Source organism: Corticium candelabrum, chromosome 17, assembly GCF_963422355.1.
Source record: "Corticium candelabrum chromosome 17, ooCorCand1.1, whole genome shotgun sequence".
In the NCBI taxonomy this organism is placed as follows: domain Eukaryota; kingdom Metazoa; phylum Porifera; class Homoscleromorpha; order Homosclerophorida; family Plakinidae; genus Corticium; species Corticium candelabrum.
Window position 1 is genome coordinate 5,129,493 of NC_085101.1, and position 22,500 is coordinate 5,151,992.

At 41.1% G+C, this 22,500-nt stretch overlaps 4 protein-coding genes across 4 annotated transcripts in view; 2 read left to right on the forward strand and 2 right to left on the reverse strand.

The window, feature by feature from the left end:
- Positions 1-13,400, reverse strand: part of LOC134193446 (NADH-ubiquinone oxidoreductase 75 kDa subunit, mitochondrial-like) — a 14,529-nt gene extending 1,129 nt beyond the window's left edge. The window contains exons 1-17 of the mRNA XM_062662279.1: positions 13,277-13,400; positions 13,127-13,221; positions 12,967-13,074; positions 5,406-5,629; positions 4,874-4,951; positions 4,642-4,705; positions 4,505-4,559; positions 4,386-4,452; positions 4,195-4,294; positions 3,615-3,764; positions 3,035-3,094; positions 2,883-2,968; positions 2,776-2,827; positions 2,574-2,650; positions 2,023-2,089; positions 1,888-1,950; positions 144-389 (exon numbers count right to left, since the gene is read on the reverse strand). Of these exons, the coding sequence (XP_062518263.1) occupies positions 144-389; positions 1,888-1,950; positions 2,023-2,089; positions 2,574-2,650; positions 2,776-2,827; positions 2,883-2,968; positions 3,035-3,094; positions 3,615-3,764; positions 4,195-4,294; positions 4,386-4,452; positions 4,505-4,559; positions 4,642-4,705; positions 4,874-4,951; positions 5,406-5,629; positions 12,967-13,074; positions 13,127-13,221; positions 13,277-13,355 (1,671 nt within the window). The 5' untranslated portion in view covers positions 13,356-13,400. The remainder of the gene's footprint in view (positions 1-143; positions 390-1,887; positions 1,951-2,022; positions 2,090-2,573; positions 2,651-2,775; positions 2,828-2,882; positions 2,969-3,034; positions 3,095-3,614; positions 3,765-4,194; positions 4,295-4,385; positions 4,453-4,504; positions 4,560-4,641; positions 4,706-4,873; positions 4,952-5,405; positions 5,630-12,966; positions 13,075-13,126; positions 13,222-13,276) is intronic.
- LOC134193447 (uncharacterized) lies at positions 421-1,869 on the forward strand. The gene has a single exon (XM_062662280.1). The coding sequence runs from the start codon at positions 1,063-1,065 to the stop codon at positions 1,630-1,632; it is 570 nt and encodes a 189-aa protein (XP_062518264.1). The 5' UTR covers positions 421-1,062; the 3' UTR covers positions 1,633-1,869.
- A 30-nt stretch (positions 13,401-13,430) lies between the features above and the next one.
- On the forward strand, positions 13,431-15,502 carry LOC134193449 (UPF0047 protein YjbQ-like). The gene is made up of 9 exons (XM_062662282.1): positions 13,431-13,568; positions 13,626-13,660; positions 13,735-13,754; positions 13,813-13,852; positions 14,246-14,273; positions 14,342-14,355; positions 14,423-14,507; positions 15,191-15,223; positions 15,284-15,502. Exons 1-9 carry the CDS (start codon positions 13,433-13,435, stop codon positions 15,322-15,324), a joined length of 432 nt encoding a protein of 143 aa, XP_062518266.1. The 5' UTR covers positions 13,431-13,432; the 3' UTR covers positions 15,325-15,502.
- Positions 15,503-15,522: 20 nt separating this feature from the next.
- Positions 15,523-22,500, reverse strand: part of LOC134193448 (uncharacterized) — a 9,674-nt gene continuing 2,696 nt past the window's right edge. Inside the window, exons 4-19 of the mRNA XM_062662281.1 lie at positions 22,461-22,499; positions 22,269-22,402; positions 22,007-22,209; positions 21,727-21,844; positions 20,405-20,554; positions 19,952-20,126; positions 19,806-19,895; positions 19,671-19,748; positions 18,069-19,221; positions 16,717-16,870; positions 16,609-16,661; positions 16,521-16,548; positions 16,431-16,466; positions 16,158-16,220; positions 16,028-16,091; positions 15,523-15,786 (exon numbers count right to left, since the gene is read on the reverse strand). Of these exons, the coding sequence (XP_062518265.1) occupies positions 15,527-15,786; positions 16,028-16,091; positions 16,158-16,220; positions 16,431-16,466; positions 16,521-16,548; positions 16,609-16,661; positions 16,717-16,870; positions 18,069-19,221; positions 19,671-19,748; positions 19,806-19,895; positions 19,952-20,126; positions 20,405-20,554; positions 21,727-21,844; positions 22,007-22,209; positions 22,269-22,402; positions 22,461-22,499 (2,798 nt within the window). The 3' untranslated portion in view covers positions 15,523-15,526. The remainder of the gene's footprint in view (positions 15,787-16,027; positions 16,092-16,157; positions 16,221-16,430; positions 16,467-16,520; positions 16,549-16,608; positions 16,662-16,716; positions 16,871-18,068; positions 19,222-19,670; positions 19,749-19,805; positions 19,896-19,951; positions 20,127-20,404; positions 20,555-21,726; positions 21,845-22,006; positions 22,210-22,268; positions 22,403-22,460; position 22,500) is intronic.

The window sequence follows — 22,500 nt, forward strand, 5'->3', positions numbered from 1 at the left end:
ACAAACAAACAAACAATGCGTAAAGCAAACGACAGACTGGACAGACACACTGACAGACTAATAAGCAAACACACAACAAACAAACAAAACAACATGTAAACCAAACGACAAACAAACTAATCCAAACTGTAGCATCTACTCACCGCCCCAAGAAGATACAGCAACTTTGTACTGGAGAGACCCCCAATCCCTGCCTTATATCCAACATCCAGAGCACCCACTTGACTAGCCACCCTATGCAGCACGTTCAAAACACGCCAACCACTTTCACTAGCTGCAGCATGCTGGTTTGCTAGCATCGTCGCTAGTGAGAGCAAAGCGGCACCGTCTGTGCTTTGTAGTGAGCTGCTGCCAACGATTACCAACGGCCGCTTGGCATTTGCAAACTCCTGAAACACAGACAAACAAATATAAACAAACAAATTTAAACAAACAAATATAAACAAACAAACAAATATAAACAAACAAACAAATATAAACAAAGTAGAGCAGAACTTCTTGGTTCTCCAATAATTGGGTCTGATCACTTTTTTGATGAGTTTATTAGCAAACGTGTGTTCTTCAATTGCAAAGTCGTTTATCTGATCTCAACAATTCACAAATATTGATACATGCTTCTTTACCTAATCATGCATGGCAACAGGCGATTTTACCCATGCGTTTGGGAGGTCTTAATTTCAGAGAAGCAAAAACAACTGCACCAGCAGCTTTCATTTCCAGTTGCAATTCGATCCGACAATTTCATTTTTGTTACTCCAACTATGTTGAGACATTTGGTACAACCTACTTTACAACCACAACAACATCTGATGCCTCACTTTCTGGATACATACCTGGAGAAGATGAAGCTCACAGTCATTTTAGGAACATTTTTGCTGATTTTCATAAGGAGGTTACTACAGACTTGTCATCTATGTCTCAGAAGTCTCTACAGTCACAGATAGAGTGTTCCGTCTTCAAGGAATCTCGCAGCCTTTGAGATAATGCTTGCCTAAACACCGTATCATCGATTCATGCCGCAGCCTGGTTTCGCGCAATTCCGAACCTAAGTTAGGCCTCGCTATGGCTTCGCATGAATTTGTGATTGCAGTCAAACGCTGGCTGGGAATTCCTATCTTTCCAGATTTTCCCGAGGCTATACGTTGTATGCGTGGACATACAATTGATTCATTTGGAGATCATCTCCTTGAGTGTGGTCATGACTCTCTACGATCCAGATGTCATAATGCTATTCGAGACATTGTCTATCACACGTTACTTGTTGATGATGCAGGTTCACGCGTTGAGGAGTGTTGCAGTAGCACTTCTTTCAATCGTCCTGGGAAAGTCTATCATCCCAATTTCACAAACGGCAAGCCTGCTTATTTTGATGTTTCCATTTGGAATACCATGCAGCCTTCGTACATTATACCATCTTCAACTTTGGCTGAAGCTGCTGCATTTGCTGAAGGGGAAGAAAAAGATGCTCATCATCAGGCGGACGTGGAAGCTGCAAACGGATGTTTCTACCCTTTGATAGTTGAAATGTTTGATTCTTGGACACCTGCTAGTTTAGCTACACTAAGAATAATTGCCTCTAAAACGATGACAAAAACTAGACTTCATTTACTCAAGCGTTTAGTAGCTTGTTAGAACAATTATCTGTTCGTCTTTGGCAGTTTAATGCTAGAATATTAAATGATAGATTAGATTTAGCAGTGGATGTAGAGCGGTGGGATTTACCCACTGTATGAATAAATATATAAATATAAACAAACAAATATAAACAAACAAATATAAACAAACAAACAAATATAATCAAACGAACAAATACAATTGATTGCTTCAGTGATCTGCTATCACCCACTAATTAGACGTCAAATGAGCACAATGTTGATCACATCGTACCTTACTGAATGAATGCTTGCCATTAACAATGTCGTTCAACAATGAAGAAGACTCACCAAGATGCTGTGCAAACACAAACGGATGTTTATATGTATTTCACACATGATGAGAAAGTGATTGAGTACAAAGACGTACCTCGTATGTGTATGTTAAGTCGACCTGACCGCCAACCATGACAATTCTCAGATCGTTATGAATCCAACTGTAAATCACATGTCTGACTGTTTTTGATTATATTTTATATTTTTTTATTTACTGAATTTTTTATTTATTTAGTAATTTATTACTATTGTTTTTATTTATTTTTTTATTTGTTAATTTTATTATTTTTTAATTTTAATTATTGATTTTTTCATTGATTTTTAATTTTTCTGTTTTTATTAGTGATTTTTATTTTATTTATTTTCATTTTTTATTGATTTTTTTATTTATTGATTATTATTATTTTTTCTATTTATTTATTTTTAATATTTATAATTTTTCTATATATTGATTGATTTTATTTTCTATTTTTTATTTATTAATTTTTAATTATTTATTTTAATTTTTTATTCTTTATATAAGTTAGAGGGACAAACTAAACAAAATGAAAAAACTTTACTTGTCAATAGTAGATACATCAATGTGTGTTTTATGGTAACTGTATGTGTATGTCACTTTTCTGATTGACATGTAACTTGTCGTACCTCTTTCTGATCCTTGCATTTACAAGAGGAGCCTCAAATCGTGGGTTTGTACCAACCAATAGAAGAACATCAGCATCCTGTTGTCAGATTGATATTAACAACATACAACACACACACACACACACACACACACACACACACACACACACACACACACACACACAAACACAAACACAACATCCAACTCAACACTCGGTCTCACCTCAATGCCAGCAATTCCACTGTTCATAATGTAACTCGATCGCAAGTCAGCACTGGACACAACAACGATAATTTCAAAGTATTTCAAATGGCAAGCAGTCACCTCACCCTGCACCACTGAAAGGGTAGCTTTCTTCAGTGAAGAGATTTTCACATGAATAACGATTAAATAAATCCTTTAGAGCTACCAACGACTACATCAATAAATAATTAATTAATATAAACTAAGTGGGTACAAGACGAGACAAACGGTTTGAAACCTCAACGTCCACAAGGCCACCTGCAACAGCAGCCATTTCCTGACCATTTACTGCATCCATCTAATACAGACACAAACACATTCGAAGATAATGATGACTGATGGATGAATACAGTACATGTACACAAGAAAGGAATGCTGATACTGAAATGTGTGTTTCTTGGGTAGAGACTCTACTATACAGACGAATAGAGGAACAACAGCCAAACTGAGTATAGATGGACAGACAAACAAAGGAATAAACAGGTACATACAAAGACAAGTACCAACCAATACAACAAACAAACAAACAAAAATGTAAACAAGCAAACCATCAAACAAACAAATACAAACACAAACAAGCAAACCAACCAACAAACAAAACATAAACAAGCAATAAACAAAGATAAACATAAACAAGCAAAAACAAAAACAAGCAAACAAACAAACAGACATAAACATAAACAAGCAAAACCTACAAACAGAAGCAAGCAAACAAACAAACAAATAAAACCATAAACAAGCAAACCAACCAACAAACAAACAAAAACAGAAACAAGTAAACAAACAAACAGGTTACACTGCAATTGGCTCGTTCTTGCCTTGTCGGCAATAGTGAGAAGAGCTTCTTCCCACGTACACGGCACCAGTTTGCCTTCAATGTTCTTCATCATTGGTGTCGTTAGCCTCTGGCGTTTCAATCCGTCGTAAGCAAATCGTGTCTTGTCAGAGATCCATTCTTCATTGATATCCTAAATTCAACAAATGTAGATTGTTTAACTGTGTGCCTAGTTCTGCACCTTTCTGTCTGTCTGTCTGTCTGTCTGTCCACCTCCTGTCTGGCCATTTGTCTGGCTGGCTGTTTGTTTTATTTCAATTCCGTTTCAGTCTGAGTGAGATTACAGAGAATGTCGAATGTGTGTGTGTGTGTGTGTGTGTGTGTGTGTGTGTGTGTGTGTGTGTGTGTGTGTGTGTGTGTGCCTGTCTGTCTGTCTGTGTCTATGTGTCTGTATGTCTATGTGTCCATCTGTCTGTACTTACGTGTGTCTGTCTGTCTGTGTCTGTGTCTGTCTGTCCGTATGTACGTCTGTCTGTCTGTCCGTACGTCTGTCTGTCTGTCTGTCTGTCTGTCTGTCTGTTCGTTCATCCGTCTGTCTGCCTACCAAAGCAAATTATCATTGCCTCATTCATTCGTGGCAAGATTCTCATCACTTCTCCACTTCTCGTGTTCACAGATATATTACTCCCAACAGCATCCAACACATCAATAGAATCGACTCGCCTAAACCAACCCAAACTCAAACAAATCAACCTCCACAGCGACACACACCAGCAGCAAATCACAACACAAATACAACACACATGTGCTCTACCTTAGCTCCCATGGACGTGCTGTAAATGCATACGGCTTTGACGTAAGAGCACCAACAGGACAAAGATCTGAAAGAGTCAATATGAGAGTCTGGTAATCAATGGCAATGTCATTACAGACCTATGACGTTGCCTGATAGTTCAGATTGAAACATTTTTTCAACATACGTTCCAACCTGCAAAGTTCACTCAAGAGTACGTTCACATACCTCGCGCGCGCGTGTTTGTGTGTGTAACAATTTGAGTTTGACGTCTGACCTGCATGTCTCCACCTCTGCCGGTTGTTCCAAGATCTTCTACTCCAGCCACCTCATTCGCAAATCTGTACACAGAGCTAACATGTGCCATTTCTATGTGTCATTTCTATCAGTATGGAAATTAACTAATGAAACCCACAGCTACAGTTACAGTTTATGACATTGACTCATGAGTATCAGCTCTAGCTCTCTCTGGGTCTACGTTTTGAATCTATACGGTTTGTACATCATACCTTATGCATCGAGTGCAGTGAATACACCGAGTCATTATCGTCTTAATAAGGGGCCCGATGTTCTTGTCCTCAACAGCTCTAAAACAAAAAGAAACAAGTTTAACTAATATGTGGACGGTTAGCATACAAATCCACAACACATTTGTTGTTTGTTTTAGACACATAAAGTACAGTGTGTCCTTGCTTATCCGACTCCCTGTGGTCAGCAGATATCAAAGTGAAAGTGAAAGACGTGAAAGGAACAGATACACAAAGCATCTTCTCAACCTCATGGTTTTGTGTCATGGAAGTATGAAACGTTGTCTCCAACTGTTAATAAAAGAGTCTTCACTTGCTGATCTATTGTAATCACTACAAACTTAGGTTTCTTGGAAGTTGCATTTTCTTTTGTTGCTAGCATGCTGCAGCGTCACTACATAACTCAGGTTAGACGACTGACATCATATCTGCAGGACAATGAAAGTCGGATGTACAGTAGGACGTGTGAGGGTCAGGTACATGAGGATATACGGTCTGTACCACAGCCACTTGCCTCTTTCCTGAAAACTGGTTGTCTTCAAATCTTGTGCGATCGTTTCCGAATGTCATTGACTGATCTTGTAAGTCACACTCTCCTCCTTGGTCACAGATTGGACAGTCCAGTGGATGATTAACAAGGAGGAATTCCATTACGCCTTCGCGAGCTTTCTTTGTCATTGGAGAGTCTGTTTTTATGTTCCAGCCTTTCAATACAGGCATAGCACAAGCAGCAACAGGCTAAACATAAGAAAAACAGTAATGACAAATGTGAGTAATAAATGGAAATGCATCCCTCCAATACAATAGTCTAGTGTATTGAGAGATGCATCCCTCCAATACAATAGTCTAGTGTATTGTGAGATGCATCCCTCCAATACAATAGTCTAGTGTATTATGAGATGCATCCCTCCAATCCCTCCAGCAGACTTGATGATAAATACTGTCATTCTTGGTCAAAAGTTGTCTGTCAACTATCCTCTTATAAATTATCTTTTATTCTAAATGCTGTGTCAGAGACTCTATCCACAAATGCTAATCTTACACTTTGGAAGAGGAGGTCTTCTGATCAATGCCCTAATTGTGGAAAAAGGCAGACCTTACTACACGTCTTAAACAATTGTCCAGTTCTTTTGAATAAAGGTCTATATACTCATCGTCATGACTTTATACTGAGAATATTGTACACTATGGCAAGGTTGAAATTGCCCAAAGAAAATATTATCTATGCTGACCTTGAATGTAGTGATGTGCCCTTCCCTTCACACATTATTAATTCAAGGTTAAGACCTGACATTATTTTTGGAATGAAAGAACCAACAGAGTCTATATAATTGAACTGAAGGTGTGCTATGAAACAAACTTTCAGTCAGCAAACCAACGCAAGTGTGATAGATACACTGAACTGGTCGAAGAGATAAGATCAAGTTATAATTGCCAGCAAATAAACATCTCTATTGGTTCAAGGGGTATCATTGATCATCATGGACTGGACCATTTTCTTCAAATCCTTAAAGCAACAACCAAGGAATGTAAATGTTTAATATCTTCAATCATCACTTGTTCTATTGAAGAGTCACACAGGATATGGATAATGAGAAATATGAAGTAACTGTATTATAACTTATTGTTGTTTACTTATTTAGTTTGATGTTTCGTGTACTTAGTCTTTTGCGCATGCATTATGAGGGGCAGTACAAGAGATTATAGAGCCCCAGACTAGCTTGTATATTTTTGGTACCGCACTATTGTTACGTGCGTTGGCCTGGTACTAGCTAGTTGCTCCCTGTTTATTTCAATAAATGGGTCTAAACCGTGTATTGTGAGATGCATCCCTCCAATACAATAGTTTAGTGTATTGTGAGATGCATCCCTCCAATACAATAATTTAGTGTATTGTGAGATGGATCCCTCGAATGCAATAGTCTAGTGTATTGTAAGATGCATCACTCCAATACAATAGTCTAGTGTATTGTGAGATGCATCCCTCCAATACAATTGTCTAGTGTATTGAGAGATGCATCCCTCCAATACAATAGTCTAGTGTATTGTGAGATGTATCCCTCCAATACAATAGTCTAGTGTATTGAGATGCATCCCTCCAATACAATAGTCTAGTGTATTGTGAGATGCATCCCTCCAATACAATTGTCTAGTGTATTAAGAGATGCATCCCTCCAATACAATAGTCTAGTGTATTGTGAGATGGATCCCTCGAATGCAATAGTCTAGTGTATTGTAAGATGCATCACTCCAATACAATAGTCTAGTGTATTGTGAGATGCATCCCTCCAATACAATTGTCTAGTGTATTAAGAGATGCATCCCTCCAATGCAATAGTCTAGTGTAGTGTGAGATGCATCCCTTCAATACAAAAGTCTAGTGTATTATGAGATGCATCCCTCCAATACAATAGTCTAGTGTATTGTGAGATGCATCCCTCCAATACAATAGTTTAGTGTATTGTGAGATGGATCTCTCGAATACAATAGTCTAATGTATTGAGAGACGCATCCCTCCAACGTCTAATGTATTGTGAGATGCATCCCTCCAATACAATAGTCTAGTGCATTGATATGATGCATCCCTCTCATACAATAGTCTAGTGACATGTGTAACAGGTTGCCCACAGCACGTCTCTCGAATGGCTCCTGCTACTTGACGGGATGGCCGTAACACACCAAGAGTCTATTGTCTCGGACTAACGTTTACATAATCGCGCAACGTGTCTACAATACTCTAGCTCCTCCCAACATTCTTACGTTACTAACATGCCCAACTATTACACTCTTCCCCCCTTACTTCCTTGACTACAGTACTTCAAGAAAATGAACACAAACAAAATCAATCACCAAGGACTGTCAAGTCAAATCAAAGTCCGCCAATCGTCTGGGTAACATTACTTGTCTCCTTGGGCGTCCTTCTGCAAGCTGTTGAAGTGGCTGTACTGGTGGTTGTACAGGAATTTGATAAACTTCTTCAGCATACACTTGTTCTTCTTCCATTGATACTCTTCTGTTCTTCTTAGATGTGGATCTTGTGATCTTGTTCCGAGTTTTCACATTCCTGTCGTTGAACGGCTGCACAGGCTCTTCTAACGTCAGATCTTGATCTTCAGAATGTCTATTCTTGGCTACCTCTCCTTGATAAAATCCTTGTCTATAACAGGGTTTTAAACGGTTCACATGCACTCGTTTTTGACCTCTCCTACCTTTCCCCACTAGCTGTATGATAACATTCGGTGCATGGTCAATCACCTTCACGATTTCATATGGACCTCAAAATTTTGCACTTAATTTGGGAGACAGTCCTCTTTTTACCGCCTGGTGATGCAGTAAAACCCACTGCTTTTCTTTGAAACCATGACTTTTTGTTGCGTGGTGACGATTGTAGCCTGTCTGCTGTCGAGCTTGAGACGCTGTGATCTCCTGGTCAACAATTTCTTTAGTCTGTGCCATTGTTTCAGCTAACTTCTTTGCGTAATTAGTTGCTAATTCTATCTCTGGCAAAGAGGAAATACTGGCTTCCACCGGTAATCGAACTAGCCGACCAAAGCACAACTCAAAAGGAGTGATACCAGTCGACATGTGCTTTGAAGTGTTATAGGCGAATACTACTAGGGAAATCCAATCATCCCAGTCAGTCTGGTCGGGCCCTACATACTTCGACAAAGCATTAATCAATGTTCGATTGAGCCTTTCCACCAACCCATCTCCTTGTGGATGGTAGGGTGTTGTCCTTGTTCTTGTTATGCCTAGGAGGTTACATACCTCCTTGATGACCGTACTTTCAAAATTTCTTCCTTGATCGCTATGGATAGTCAGCGGCATTCCAAATCTCAATATTACCGTATTGACTAACGCTCGTGCAGTTGTTGACGCCTTCTGGTCAGGGAGAGGAATCGCCTCTGCCCATTTTGTGAAATAATCGCTGACTACAAGGAGATACCGATTTCCTCCCGACGACAAGGGAAGTGGGCCGACAAAGTCCATTCCCCACATCTCAAATGGTTGGCCAATAGGGATGGATTGCATTGGCGCAGACGCTCTTGCGTGTGCTCTATTCTTTGCCTGACAAGCATGGCAACTCTTTACCCACTCAGTTGCTTGTAGAGTGTACTCTGGCCACCAAAACCTTGTAGTAATTTTCTCCAAAGTCTTTTCAAGCCCAAAATGTCCGCTTTTGTCATGGCAGTGTTCTAAGACCTCAGCAACCAAAGCATTTGGTAACACCAACCGCTTTTGACTTCGATGACATTCCTGCCTTGCCCCTACTCGGTAGAGTACTCCATCTTCCATTTGTAGTTGAGGCCAAATCTTCTTTAATGCCAACCAGCGTCGATTCTTTGCCCATTGTGTTGGCACCTGCCTCCTCCTAGGAAAATCATTCATCACTAGTGAGAGTAAGGGATCGGCTTCTTGCAATTGTCGTAACTCTTGGGCAGATCTGGTTATTCCAACACTAGAAACTGGCTTACTTTGTCTTCTGAGGTCATCTTGAAAACTAGGTGGGAACATGCTTTCTGGACACTCAAACTCTCCCTGCTCCTCTGTACTCTGAACTGGATGATCTCGAGACAAAGCATCTGCATTAACATTCTCACGACCAGGTTGGTGTTGAATTTGCCAGTTGTATTCCTCTAACTGCATTATCCATCTAGCAATGCGCCCCTTAGGCTCTTTGAAAGACTTCAACCAAGACAACGGTTTGTGATCAGTTGTTAACACAAACTGGTTACCATAGAGATATGGCCTGAAATATGACACTGCCCACACAATTGCTAGTGCCTCTTTTTCAATAGTAGAGTAGTTTCGCTCAGGCTTCCTCAAAGTACGACTTGCATACCCAATAACACGCTCTACTCCGTTTTGGCATTGAGATAGCACTGCTCCTATACCACAATCAGACGCATCGGTAGCCAATTGAAAAGGTTTTGCTTCAGGACTCAAATCTGGAAAAGCCACAATAGGATCACTCACCAAACATGATCTCAGACATTCAAAGGCTTCATTGCATGCGACTGTCCACTCAAAACGACTATTGCGTTCAAGCAATCGAAACAATGGAGCAGCCATCACTGAGAATCCTGAAATAAACCTGCGGTAATACCCTGCCAAACCTAGGAAGTGTCGAACAGCTGCCACATCTCGAGGAACTGGAAAGTCCCTTACAGCCATTAGATTCCGCTCTGCCGGTTTCAACCCATCCTTTGACACCACGTGGCCTAAATATTCCACCAAACTTTTCGCAAAATGGCATTTTTCTGGGCGAAGCTTTAGTCCAGCTTTCCACAAGCATTGAAGTACATTGGTAAGCCGCTCAAGATGACTATCAAAGGACTTTGAGAAGACAAGCACATCATCGAGGTAAACAAGACAAGCCACGCCTTGTATGCCAGAAAGAACTAAGTCCATCAGCCGTTGGAAAGTTCCAGGTGCATTGGTAAGCCCAAATGACATTACATTAAACTCAAAAAGACCTCGATGGCATATGAAGGCAGTCTTGTGTCGATCCTTTTCGTCAACAAGAACTTGCCAATAACCGCTGGCTAAGTCAAGAGTGCTGAAGTATTTTGCACCTCCAAGAGCATCAAGGTTGTCATCAACTCTGGGCAAAGGGTAAGAATCCCGACTTGTGACTGTATTTAATTTTCTGTAATCTACACAGAATCGATGCTTACCGTCCTGCCTCTTCTTTACAAGAACAACAGGTGACGCCCATGCACTTGATGACGGTCGTATGACACCTTCTGCCAACATCTGGTCAACCTGTTCTTCTACTACTGGTCGAACGGTATGTGGTACTCGTCTTGGCAACTGACGAACTGGTCTGGCTGAACCAGTTGGTATCATGTGAGTGGCAACTTGAGTTCTACCCATGTCATGTGGTCCCTTCGAAAACAGATTTTCATAACCACTCAACAACTGATGTAATGTGAGGCTTTCCTCAGGACTCAGAGCTGAATCCGACCAATCAAATTGCTTTAAGAATTCTGCATTCAGTGTTTCTGGTGCCTTTTTCTCCGGACCCTCACTCAGTCCACAAGCTGCAATAGACTTCACATCAACATCGCACAGTTCGCCTAGCCTTGTGCCCTTCCACAATCGTCTTGGGCCATCCAGGATTAATAGTTCAACTGGTATGGTTTCATCACCCTGTTGCTTCACTTCTACTAAAGCTCGAGCAACATGTACTCCTGTTCTCTCAATAAATAGGGTATCTGGCTCCATTAGCCAAGTTCCAGGCTCTACACTGCCAGTTCCTTCATGAACAACTTTAGCTTTAGCAATTATTCGTTCTCCTGCTCCCTCCAAGTGTTCATCCAGCACCACACTAAATTTTGATCGTCGTAGTGGTGTGGAAAGCTCAGCTACACCTCCGCTCCACTCTAAGCGTTTTTGAGCCAAATCCAGGATCATTCCATGGTCTAGCAGAAAATCTGACCCAATTATAGGACAAGTGTCAAATTGTACCACAACAAACTTGTGCATGGTATGCCAGTGGCCTATTTTCACCTCTATGCTCACTTGTCCAATCACTTCCAATGGATCTCCTGTTACTGTTGTCAACTTGGGTTCTTGACCTGAAGGAAAAGATGACATTGCTGTTTGGTCTACCATGTGGTCAGGAACAATAGAGACTACTGCTCCTGTGTCTACTAAGCAAGAAGCATTGTTGTGGTTTAGCTCAAGATTGAGCATCAATGACGTCTCCGTTACACCTGCAACAACATTCACTTGACTACGTTGACCACGCCCTCTCACAACACCTGCTGCTGTAGACTGACTTCTACCCTCTGATTGATGAGGCAACGTGAATCTTCGTCCTGCTGCTGATTGCTGCATCCGTTGAGGGCAATCACGAGCTAAGTGCCCAGTCTCATGGCAAACAAAACATGGTCCGATTGTAACTTGTTTACAATTGCTGCGGAGATGTTCTTCGCCACCACAAGCAAAACAGCGACGTCCCGCCTTTTGTTGCTGCTGCCGCATGGGAACTACACGCTTGGAATCTGGAGTGACGGACGCACCGACTACACTCACCGACTGCAACGCTTGCTCAATCCGATCCAGCCGTTCCGCCAAGCTCACATCAATACTCGCATGATCTGCAATCGCTCGAACTTGACCATCCGTCCGCTTTCCGAGTTTCCTCCGCTCTAACAACATCAATTCGTGTGCTCTGATCACCGCCGCCTGAAAACTCGCCTCAGGGTGTAGGTCCAACTCACCGGCAACGGACGGTGCGTTGTCGATCAAACCTTCGACGAAGCGATCCATCAACTGCTGGTCACGCAGCTCTGCTGCCAAATTTGGCATCGCCTTCATCAAAAGAGTCTCCAAATCTTGCGCATACACCTCCAGTGCCTCAGACAACTTCCAACAGCGAGACATAAATTGTCGACGTGCGAGACGACGACTCTCAATCGTAGTAGGCAAAAACACGCGCTTGAGATGGGTCGTAAGCTCCGCATAGTTTCCTTTCTGCTCCGCCGTCATCTGTCGATAGACAGCATACGCCCTTCCCTTCAGAAGAGTCGGTAAGAACCGTAGTTTCATGTCAGCGTCCCAACCATTTGCCGTCGCAGTAAGATCGAAACGCTCCACCCACATCTCAACATCTCCATCCTCAAATTTCTCTGGAACAGATACTACACGTTGTAGGAGCTGAGCCTGCTGGACTGCTTGCTGTCCCTCCTCCCGTTGTTGAGCCATACAATCACGAAAGAAACGATAACGTACAGTACTTACAAATCCACTTGCGTGCTAACACCTGGCGCGTGTGACAGCGAGCCGTAGTAACGCCTGGCGAATGAACTCCCGCCGCTTCAGAACTAAACGTAGCTCCTGTCTCTGTCTACACTCCTGTCACCACTTGTAACAGGTTGCCCACAGCACGTCTCTCGAATGGCTCCTGCTACTTGACGGGATGGCCATAACACACCAAGAGTCTATTGTCTCGGACTAACGTTTACATAATCGCGCAACGTGTCTACAATACTCTAGCTCCTCCCAACATTCTTACGTTACTAACACGCCCAACTATTACACATGCATGAAAGACTCTGTTGACTTACTTTCGCTGATTTCTCGACTTCTACAAGACACATTCTACAATTCCCGGCAATAGACAACCGATCATGATAACAGAAACGCGGTATTTCAACGCCAACCATAGCACAAGCCTAAAAACCAGCAATCAAATCCGTCCAATCACAAAACTTGAAAAAATTTCACTTGAAGAACTGTTGTTCCTGGATTTACAAGCACAGACTTGCCATCTACAAAAACCTCTAACTTCTCTGGAGCTGCCTTTGCGTCTGAATAAGAAGCTACAACAACAGAATTGACACAAACGTAACCTCACAATCAGTAATGGGAACCCACCTACTGACGGCATAATCCTACGACTGCAGAGATTGAGAAAATGGCGACAGGTGTTATTCCCGGCCCGAAAGCGCAACATTTTTATCAGAATCAACAAATTTCTCTCAACTTTAGTATGCCACACCCACCATGTGAAGTCCCGTATTTTCGGTTGCAATGTCAGGCTCAAGTCTGTGGCATCAAGTTGTTCTCACTATTGCTGCCAAACGCAGAGGCGTGCATATTATTACAGACGAGATATCTCGCATTCCTGAGCTTAAGAAGTTTAAGATCGGTCTAGCTCATATTTTGCGTGAGATCTTGCAACATTGTTGCTACAATCATGTGTAACAGCCAATACTTTCTATAGTCAAACACACGTCTGCAAGTATATCTTTGAACGAGGTTGAAAGCATAATATAATTTCGTCTCAATAAGACTCACTAATTCTAATATTGTCTGTATGTTTGTTTGTCCAGTGTTGGGATTCATCTGTTCGGTGAGTGAATGCACCATGTAGTGTGCTGCTATGACTACAGATTGAATTGTCGATACAGAACCGACATGGAAATGATGCTCAATCGAATTGCTCCTGAGGTAAATACTCGATATATATTTTTTTACACACATACACGTGTATATATATATATATATATATATATATATATATATATATATATAATGAGTTTCATTTCTTGTTTGGAGGGAATGTCTGTAGAGGGGGCACAACACAATGGGCTTTAATGATAAATTTCAGTTTTGACATCACAGAGTTCTCATCATGAGGTTGTTGATGTTTATGTGCACATGGATATCCCTTAATTTATTAAACCCACTAAACCTTTGTAATGATGTTCAACCTCTTGAAATTGTATCAACTCTTGAAATCAAGTAACGTCCCTTGAAACAGTGAAAATTCCATTATCCTAACTGCTTTGAATTATAAATTATGTTTAATTAATTATTATGTATTTTTTGTTTGTTTTGTAGAATGCCCCATACAAGCATACACTGGAAGGTAAGACATAACACATGCTGTCTAATGTCTGACTCAGATGTTGCATCTACTGTACTCGTTTCCCTCAGGACCTGATGATATGGTAAGTGTCTTGTACTGTACTATTTACATCCACTCATTTGTATTGATGTTTTTGTTTGCTGTGTCAGCCAGCTCATGTGAAGACTGCTCTTGTTGGAGCAGAAGTCACTGTTCCTATTACAGATGGGAAACTGAATTTAGGAACTTGGCAAGGTTTGTATAAACTCATAACATGGTCGAAGGACAGACAGTCAAACATGTGACTGTTTTGTATTACATTTTTTGTGAAAATCAGAAAAGACGAGGACATTTTAAATTTGCATAATTTTCTAGGTAATGTAATGCAAACTAGTCATCATGTATTAGCATACAGTATCCTGTTTGATAAGGTATACATTCCTACTTGCTCAGGCCTACTAATGTAATGACAAACAGTTGGACAGACAGCAAAGAAACAGACACACAGATGGATGGATGGATCATGGAATAGGCCAAGAGATAGACAGACAGACAGACAGACAGACAAACAGACAGACAGAGTATAGCCTTTTTCTGTAGTTTGCAAGTTTTAGGTTGTTAGTATTGAACTTTAGTTACGTGCTTTGCAGTGATGTATCATACTTCCATGTTTGAAAATACCTAATGTATTGACAGACAGACAGATGAGATCAATATTACAAGCTCATACACTCTAATAGTCCCAACAGACTCAACCAAAGTCCCACAGTAATATGTGACAAGAACCTTTAGTTAGCAAGATGGACAGATTACATGACACACATTCAACCCAATCTCCTGTCTGATTACACAATACACTAACAACTATCTCACTACACAACAAAGCATCATCCATGTATACAAACTACAACTCTAAATCTTTCTCTTTCTATGTGCAGGTATATGGCTCTGTGAACATCGAGACCATGCAGGTAAACTCCAAGATCAGCCACACATAATAATCACAACACCACAATCTCATTTCATTCTAGGTCCACGATCGATCGTCGTTACTCTGCAAGGCACGTCATAAACACACACCAGCGTGTACCGTGTTTGTAACTTGTAACTCATCATAATGTTGCTAAATGGATATCACCAGCACACAAAAATCATACATAGTCTGTCGTTCATATACACGAAAGCAAGCAGCATGACTATGCTTAAAATAAAAGAATATGATGATATGAAAGCTGAGCACTGGACAAGCGTAATGAAAAACTGTACACTTACAGTCACGAGAACGGGGAAGACGGATCATTTAAGATTTCGTGAATATGATTTAGATGTATGACAACAGTCGAGAAATCTGGTCTTTGATATGGTTGTTCGTGCCAGCATTGGCGTGCCAAGTCAGTGTACTCAAGTGGTGCCTTCTCTGGCGAGGGAAGACTGGGCCGAGCGCCTTGGCAGACAGCGAACATCAGCTGGAGTGGGTTCATGTTTTGATCTCCGAACGGGATGTGACGAGTCGCCATCTCACTCATGACGATACCTGGAAATGTGAACAAAATGTGTGACAATTTTTTTGATAAAACCGTGAAGAATGTAGCTCCCTATCAACATTACTAGTAGATGAAGCTGTGATCTACTCGCTACAGAGCTACGAGTGTGTGTGTGTGTGTGTGTGTGTGTGTGTGTGTGTGTGTGTGTGTGTGTGTGTGTGTGTGTGTGTGTGTGTGTGTGTGTGTGTGTGTGTGTGTAATATAATGATATCTGATATTGAGCATCCATACCGAATGCATAAACGTCAATCTTTTCAGACACTCTCTGATTGTGCAGCAGCTCTGGTGCCATATACTGACACATGTAATACAAAGTTAGCTCACAGTGAAACGTGATAACGTGATTGTCAAGTTGACTTACAGCTGGCGTTCCTCTGGTTGATGACATCATCGTTTGAGTGTGCTGCTTGATTCGTGTCAAGCCCTGTGGACAGAGATCAAATGTTAGTGCAAGCAAAAGTAATTTCGACAAACTGAATTGGCATGCGCACGCGTGCGTGCGCGCACACACACACACACACACAGTTGCAAGAGCAGGCAAAACAACCTACACAATGAACAAACAACAATGGACGTCGTGTATTAAAGGATCAATAAATAGTATTTTAATTAAATCACAACACACGTGACTTACAAAATCTGCAATCTTTACCGTCCACTCATGATTGACCTACCAAAGGAAAATTAACAGAAAAGCAGATGAGACATTTGTTATGCAACTTACCAATAGATTCATGGACTTCATATCACGACTAAATAAAAGAAATAAAATAAATAAATAATATATTTTAAATTTTCTAATAAATTCTCACTGCAAAACGTTTTTACGATGAAGGTATGTCATTCCTTTGGCTGCATCATTTGTCTACCACACACAATAATCACATGTCATAAAGACCAACTGAATGCCTGTGGCTCACCATAGCAACTCGTCTTAGCCAAGGCAACTTTGTATGTTTCTGATGGAGCAAATCGAAGACGCTGCCCCTGCTCATCAGTTCAGTGACGATGCAGTATAGTTCCTCATCAAAACATGCACCAACAAATTCAGTGACATATTCATGTTTCAGTTTACTAAACAGTAAGAATTTGAATTTCAATATTCAACAGAAAAGACAAGAAACTACAGTAGTTGCACATTACTAGATATGGATACGTGTAAGCTTGCCGAGTAAAACAAGCAAAAACTTGGTCTTAGACTGGTTGTGTGTTTTAATGGTTTCATTCTCATGATTATATACACTGTACACTGTATAAGCCACTGCATTCTGTTATGTTATCTGCTCATTGCCTCTTGTGGCCACAGTGGATACACAGCATACCAGGATGAGAGAGTGGTTTAGGACTAAGCACACTCTTTACCTACTTAATTAAATATACTCCTGGTGCAGGTTTTCTGTTGTGTCCATCGCCATCATCATCATCACCACCACCACCACCACCACCACCCACACCCACACCCACACCACCTCCTCCAACCACACCCACACACCCACCACACCCACACACCCTCCACCTCCTCCAACCCCACCCACACACCCTCCACCTCCTCCAACCCCACCCACACCTCCTCCACCTCCTCCAACCCCACCAAACCCCCTCCACCTCCTCCAACCCCACCCACCCCCTCCACCCCACCCACCCCCTCCACCCAAGTGTCATGTGCTACAAATAATAATAAATAATAATAATATATTTCACTTCGTACCAGCAGGTACAGCCTCTCACAGATGAGAGAAATATACATACAAACACACACACATACACATAGACACCTAAAAAACAAACAGAGAGCTAAGCATATAACAGAGAACGTAATTCCTTCAGCGAGATGGCAAAAAAATTAGTTCGCACATCTACAAAGGACAACTTATCTCTATAGACTCTCCACGACAGTCCTCTAACTAGGTCATTTCTAGAGTCTAGTGACCATTTCAACAATAAAGCTTGTACTGTTCGAATCTTCACTGATGCATTGACCATCCAATTACCTAGGCGCTCATACAGTGAGTCTCTCCATCGAAGACCAAGTCCCCGTCAAATACGTTTCCTAAATATGGCGTCAACTGCCTTAGCAGCCACTCCAAATAGTAGCCACTCCAAAACTATAACTACAAATGTCTCTAACTGGCTGAACTGACACAAGAATTTAACACAGTGTGACCTAATGCATTACTTAGTTTAATTAATCAACCTCTTGGTCATGCAGCTGTATACATGCTTGTATCTTCATACTTTCCTATCATACAGTATTGTTGTTGCATCATCTTACCTCATAATTTCCACTTCAGAAAAAAATGTCTCGACAATTTTGTCTTGTAATGCGCCTCCTCTGTTCTTCATCAATTTCACTGCAACTTGTTTGCCACGACACTTTCCTTCAAACACCTCCCCGAACCCTCCAGAGCCAATGAGCTTTGATGTCTTCACTTCGTCCTTTGCCAGCTGCCACGCGGGAACATAGTCCCCTCTTGATGACTGGTTGTTATCTCTGTCTGATACCACAACTCTGTCTGGTTCGTAACTGTTTGGTATGTTTAGAGGATCATTCTTTTCCTCAGTGATCTCAACAAAACTTTTGACTTCTTCTGAATTTAAGTCATTACTTTCTACTGCTTCAGCTTGTGGTGTGTCAGCTATATGATTTATCAGATTAGCACCATTGGCAATAGAATCATTTCCAGGGCTTAGTTGATCATTAACCCCAGGCTTCATATTAAACTGTTGATATAAATTTGCATCAGATGGAGGAATTCTCACATCATTCATAGCATAACATTCACCACTAGAAGATTTTGGTAAGTCAGAATACATACTTGGATCAACTTTACTTGCAATACGATTTAACATTGCTTCTGTTTGTGTTTTCTGATCTTGTGGTAGTTGTTCCCACACATTTTCTTGATTATGTGTAATGTCACTGATACCTGATGGAGATGGTTTCTTCTGTCGATGTCTTCTAGTGTCCATTTGATATCTAATGTTTCTCATGTGTTGATGTCCATGTGACTGCATGGCTAAAGTAGCCCGCGCTGCTGCAATCTGCAACAGATTGCTTGGCTGTTGAATGAACAGTTGACTTTGATCTAACCCAGAATGCATTCTTCCATATGAAGCTGCTGCCTCAGATGGTGGACGAAGATTTCCAGGATTATCAATTACTTGTGAGCCTCTCACTGGTGCCTCTTCCAGATGTAGCATTTGATGTGGAGCATCATCTAGCCTTTGTCTGGAAACATTAGCAATGACTTCTTGATGGCTTGGAGTTGGAGCTGTAGATGTGGGTTTGTCTGAACTGTTCACGAATTGAATTGGTCTTGTGTGAATGTTGTCAGGAGTAAGATCATCATCTGTTGAGTGTGCAGGTACATGTACATCAGTTCCAACTCGAACTACACGTCCTGGCAATTTCGAATCATTTAATCCTTCAACAACAAAAAAATGTGATCTACTAATAATGGCATCCACATACATCAAATAAACTGAAACTTATATTGAAGGCAACTGCCAGAAATGAGAAAACAAAACAACATATAAAACCACCAATGAAGAACACACATGCATGCACACACGCATGCACGCACGTGCGCACGGACACACACACACACACACACACAGACACACACACACACACACACACACACACAGACACACACACACACACACACAGACACACACACACACACACACACACACACAGACACACACACACACAGACACACACACACACACACACACACACACACACACACACACACAGACACACACAAATGAAGTGACCAATGCACACCAACTCATCACTACATAAACAAATAAGATGCATTAATAAGAAAAAATCATAAAGAACATCTAAACCAAAACAGTAATCACATACCAGTAGAGATTGTTGCTCTTCCCTCTGAGGTTTGACCATGAATACGTGGTCTTGTCTGTGCCTTTAATCGTGATGCTTCTGTTAGATAAGAACAACTAATGCAAACTTAACTTGCAGATTCTAAAACATGTAGACCTTCAATTTGTCTACGCAATCTGGGAGATTCGATTAGATCCAGTGGAGAGTTTCCATGAACATCTCTCTGCCATATGTCAGCACCTTGTGCTTTAATCACAAAACATACATCAGCAACTAAGTAAATATAATAACATCACACTCACCAGCAAACAATAAACAAATGTTAACACTGTTGTTCATGGCTGCTCTGTAAAATGGTGTAATATGTTTGGAACTACACATCACATCCAGTCTTGCACCAGAAGCCACCAACAACTGACAAATTTCCAATGACTTGGCAATCACAGCAAGATAAAGAGCAGTGTAGCCCTTGTTTGGCTAATAAAACAAACAAGTTCAACACCCTAAACCAACATACACAGACAGCATAACTGACTAAAACTATACACAACTCAGCAAATTGTCTTTAGATAATCTAAAAACACATTTCTAGAATATTATCCTAAAGATACTCAATTTCTTAAAAGCAGCAAATCAACAAAATAATTGACTGCATTTTCATTAAAAACCTCAATATCAACTACGGTTTATCTAGCCATATATTGGTACAGCTGTAAGCAAGTAACATAAATCTCTCTTGATTTCACTCTCTGTACCTCCTGAATGTTGACCTCAGCTTCGAAAGCCAGTAAAGACTGCACAGCGTCTGCACATCCAGTCTTTGCTGCATACATGAGTGATGTCCATCCATCATAATCTGGAATGTTCACCGTGTCACGAGCAAACCCCAACAAATAGCGAATACACTAAACAACATAAACAAAGTTCAGTCAATAAACCATAGTTTGAGTAAACGCTTAAGTATCTCTAACACATACAGCAATGCATCCTTGAAAACAATAGCTTCAAACAATACATACAGTATGCTCCTCTACTACTGTATAAAATCAAGACCTGTACAGTGTTGACAACTCATTTACGTGATTAAGTTGCAACTATTAAATCACAAGCTTCACATGTAAGTTCTGTGTAGAATTACAATACACATAAAATGTTAAGGACACGAGTGTCATACTGCTGATACAAAGATTAGATTCCTTTCTATCTGCAGCTTGGATAGCACGGTGAATGACAGTGTAGTATATTTCACACACTATAATGTCAACAGTTTCCAAAAATTTAACCATAAAACATAATATACGATACACACACGCATGCACGCACGCACGCACGCACGCACGCACGCACGCACGCACGCACGCACACACACACACACACACACACACACACACACACACACACGTGCATGCGCATGCACACACACACACGCACGCACACACACACACACACACACACGTGCATGCGCATGCACACACACACACGCACGCACACACACGCACGCACACACACACACACACACACACACACGCACACACACACACACGCACGCACGCACGCATGCACGCACGCACGCACGCACGCACGCACGCACGCACGCACGCGCACGCGCACGCGCACGCGCACACACACACACACACACACACACACACACACACACACACACACACACACACACACACACACACACACACACACACACACACACACACACACACACACACACACACACACACACACACACACACACACACACACACACACACACACACACACACACACACACACACACACACACACACACACACACACACACACACACACACACACACATTAAATATCGATAATAATGCGCTGAAAAAAATTAAATTATTAATAGTAAGCACATGCGTTAGCAAAATTTCTACACATATCAGCATGCAGAGAACTATTTGAGACAAGAAATTATTCATGATCAAGATGATCTATTCTCTTCATAAAGTCTACAATTATTTGAAAGTGAGACAACTGAATAAGAGAATAATTGTGTAAAATACAATACATATGCATGTACACATAAACTAAATTCTCTTCACACTACCTGCACTGTCTCTGGCCTTGAGCATGCAATGTGTAATGGCAAAAGACCTCGATTGTTGCCTTGGCGAGGATCAGCTCCAGCATCAAGAAGACAGTAAACGTGATCAGTAAGACCAGCTCTACAATGAAAACAAAGTGACAAACACAACAGTTTAATAATCTTCTAATTCATTCACCAGCAATAATACCAGTAGTTTACTATATTTTTGTCTGTCCATCCATTTAATATACCCACTGAGCACTACTACTCTTAACTAAGAAAACAAATGATTAATCCCTACCCTGCTGCCAGGAAAAGTGCTGTTTCTCCAGATGAATTCTTAATATCCAGTTGAACCTGACTAGTTACCAGAAATCTCAGTATTCGTAATGTCTCGTGTTGTTTGTCTGGCCATTGGCAAGTTAAATGTAATGGAGTATTGCCATCAAATGTTTGAACATTGAAATTAGCTCCCTTCTGTTGAAGCAACACAATAGCATCAAACTAAAACAAAACAAAAACTCACAACCAAAGCAGAAGCAACAGTTAATTACTAAACAAACTCGATAATGAACAACTGCCATGTGTATGAGATTACAGCCTTTGGCTTGCAAGTTCACATCTGGAAGATTTTCTAATAGCTGCTCCAGATGATCAAAATGTCCTCCAGCAAGTTGTTCAAACAAAGCTTCTAACACTGATCAAACATCAAGCATCAACAACAACAAACTCAACACATCATGTGCATGGCAAACCTGAAGTACTCGCCTTTGATTTCTGTTCTGCAGATTCAGC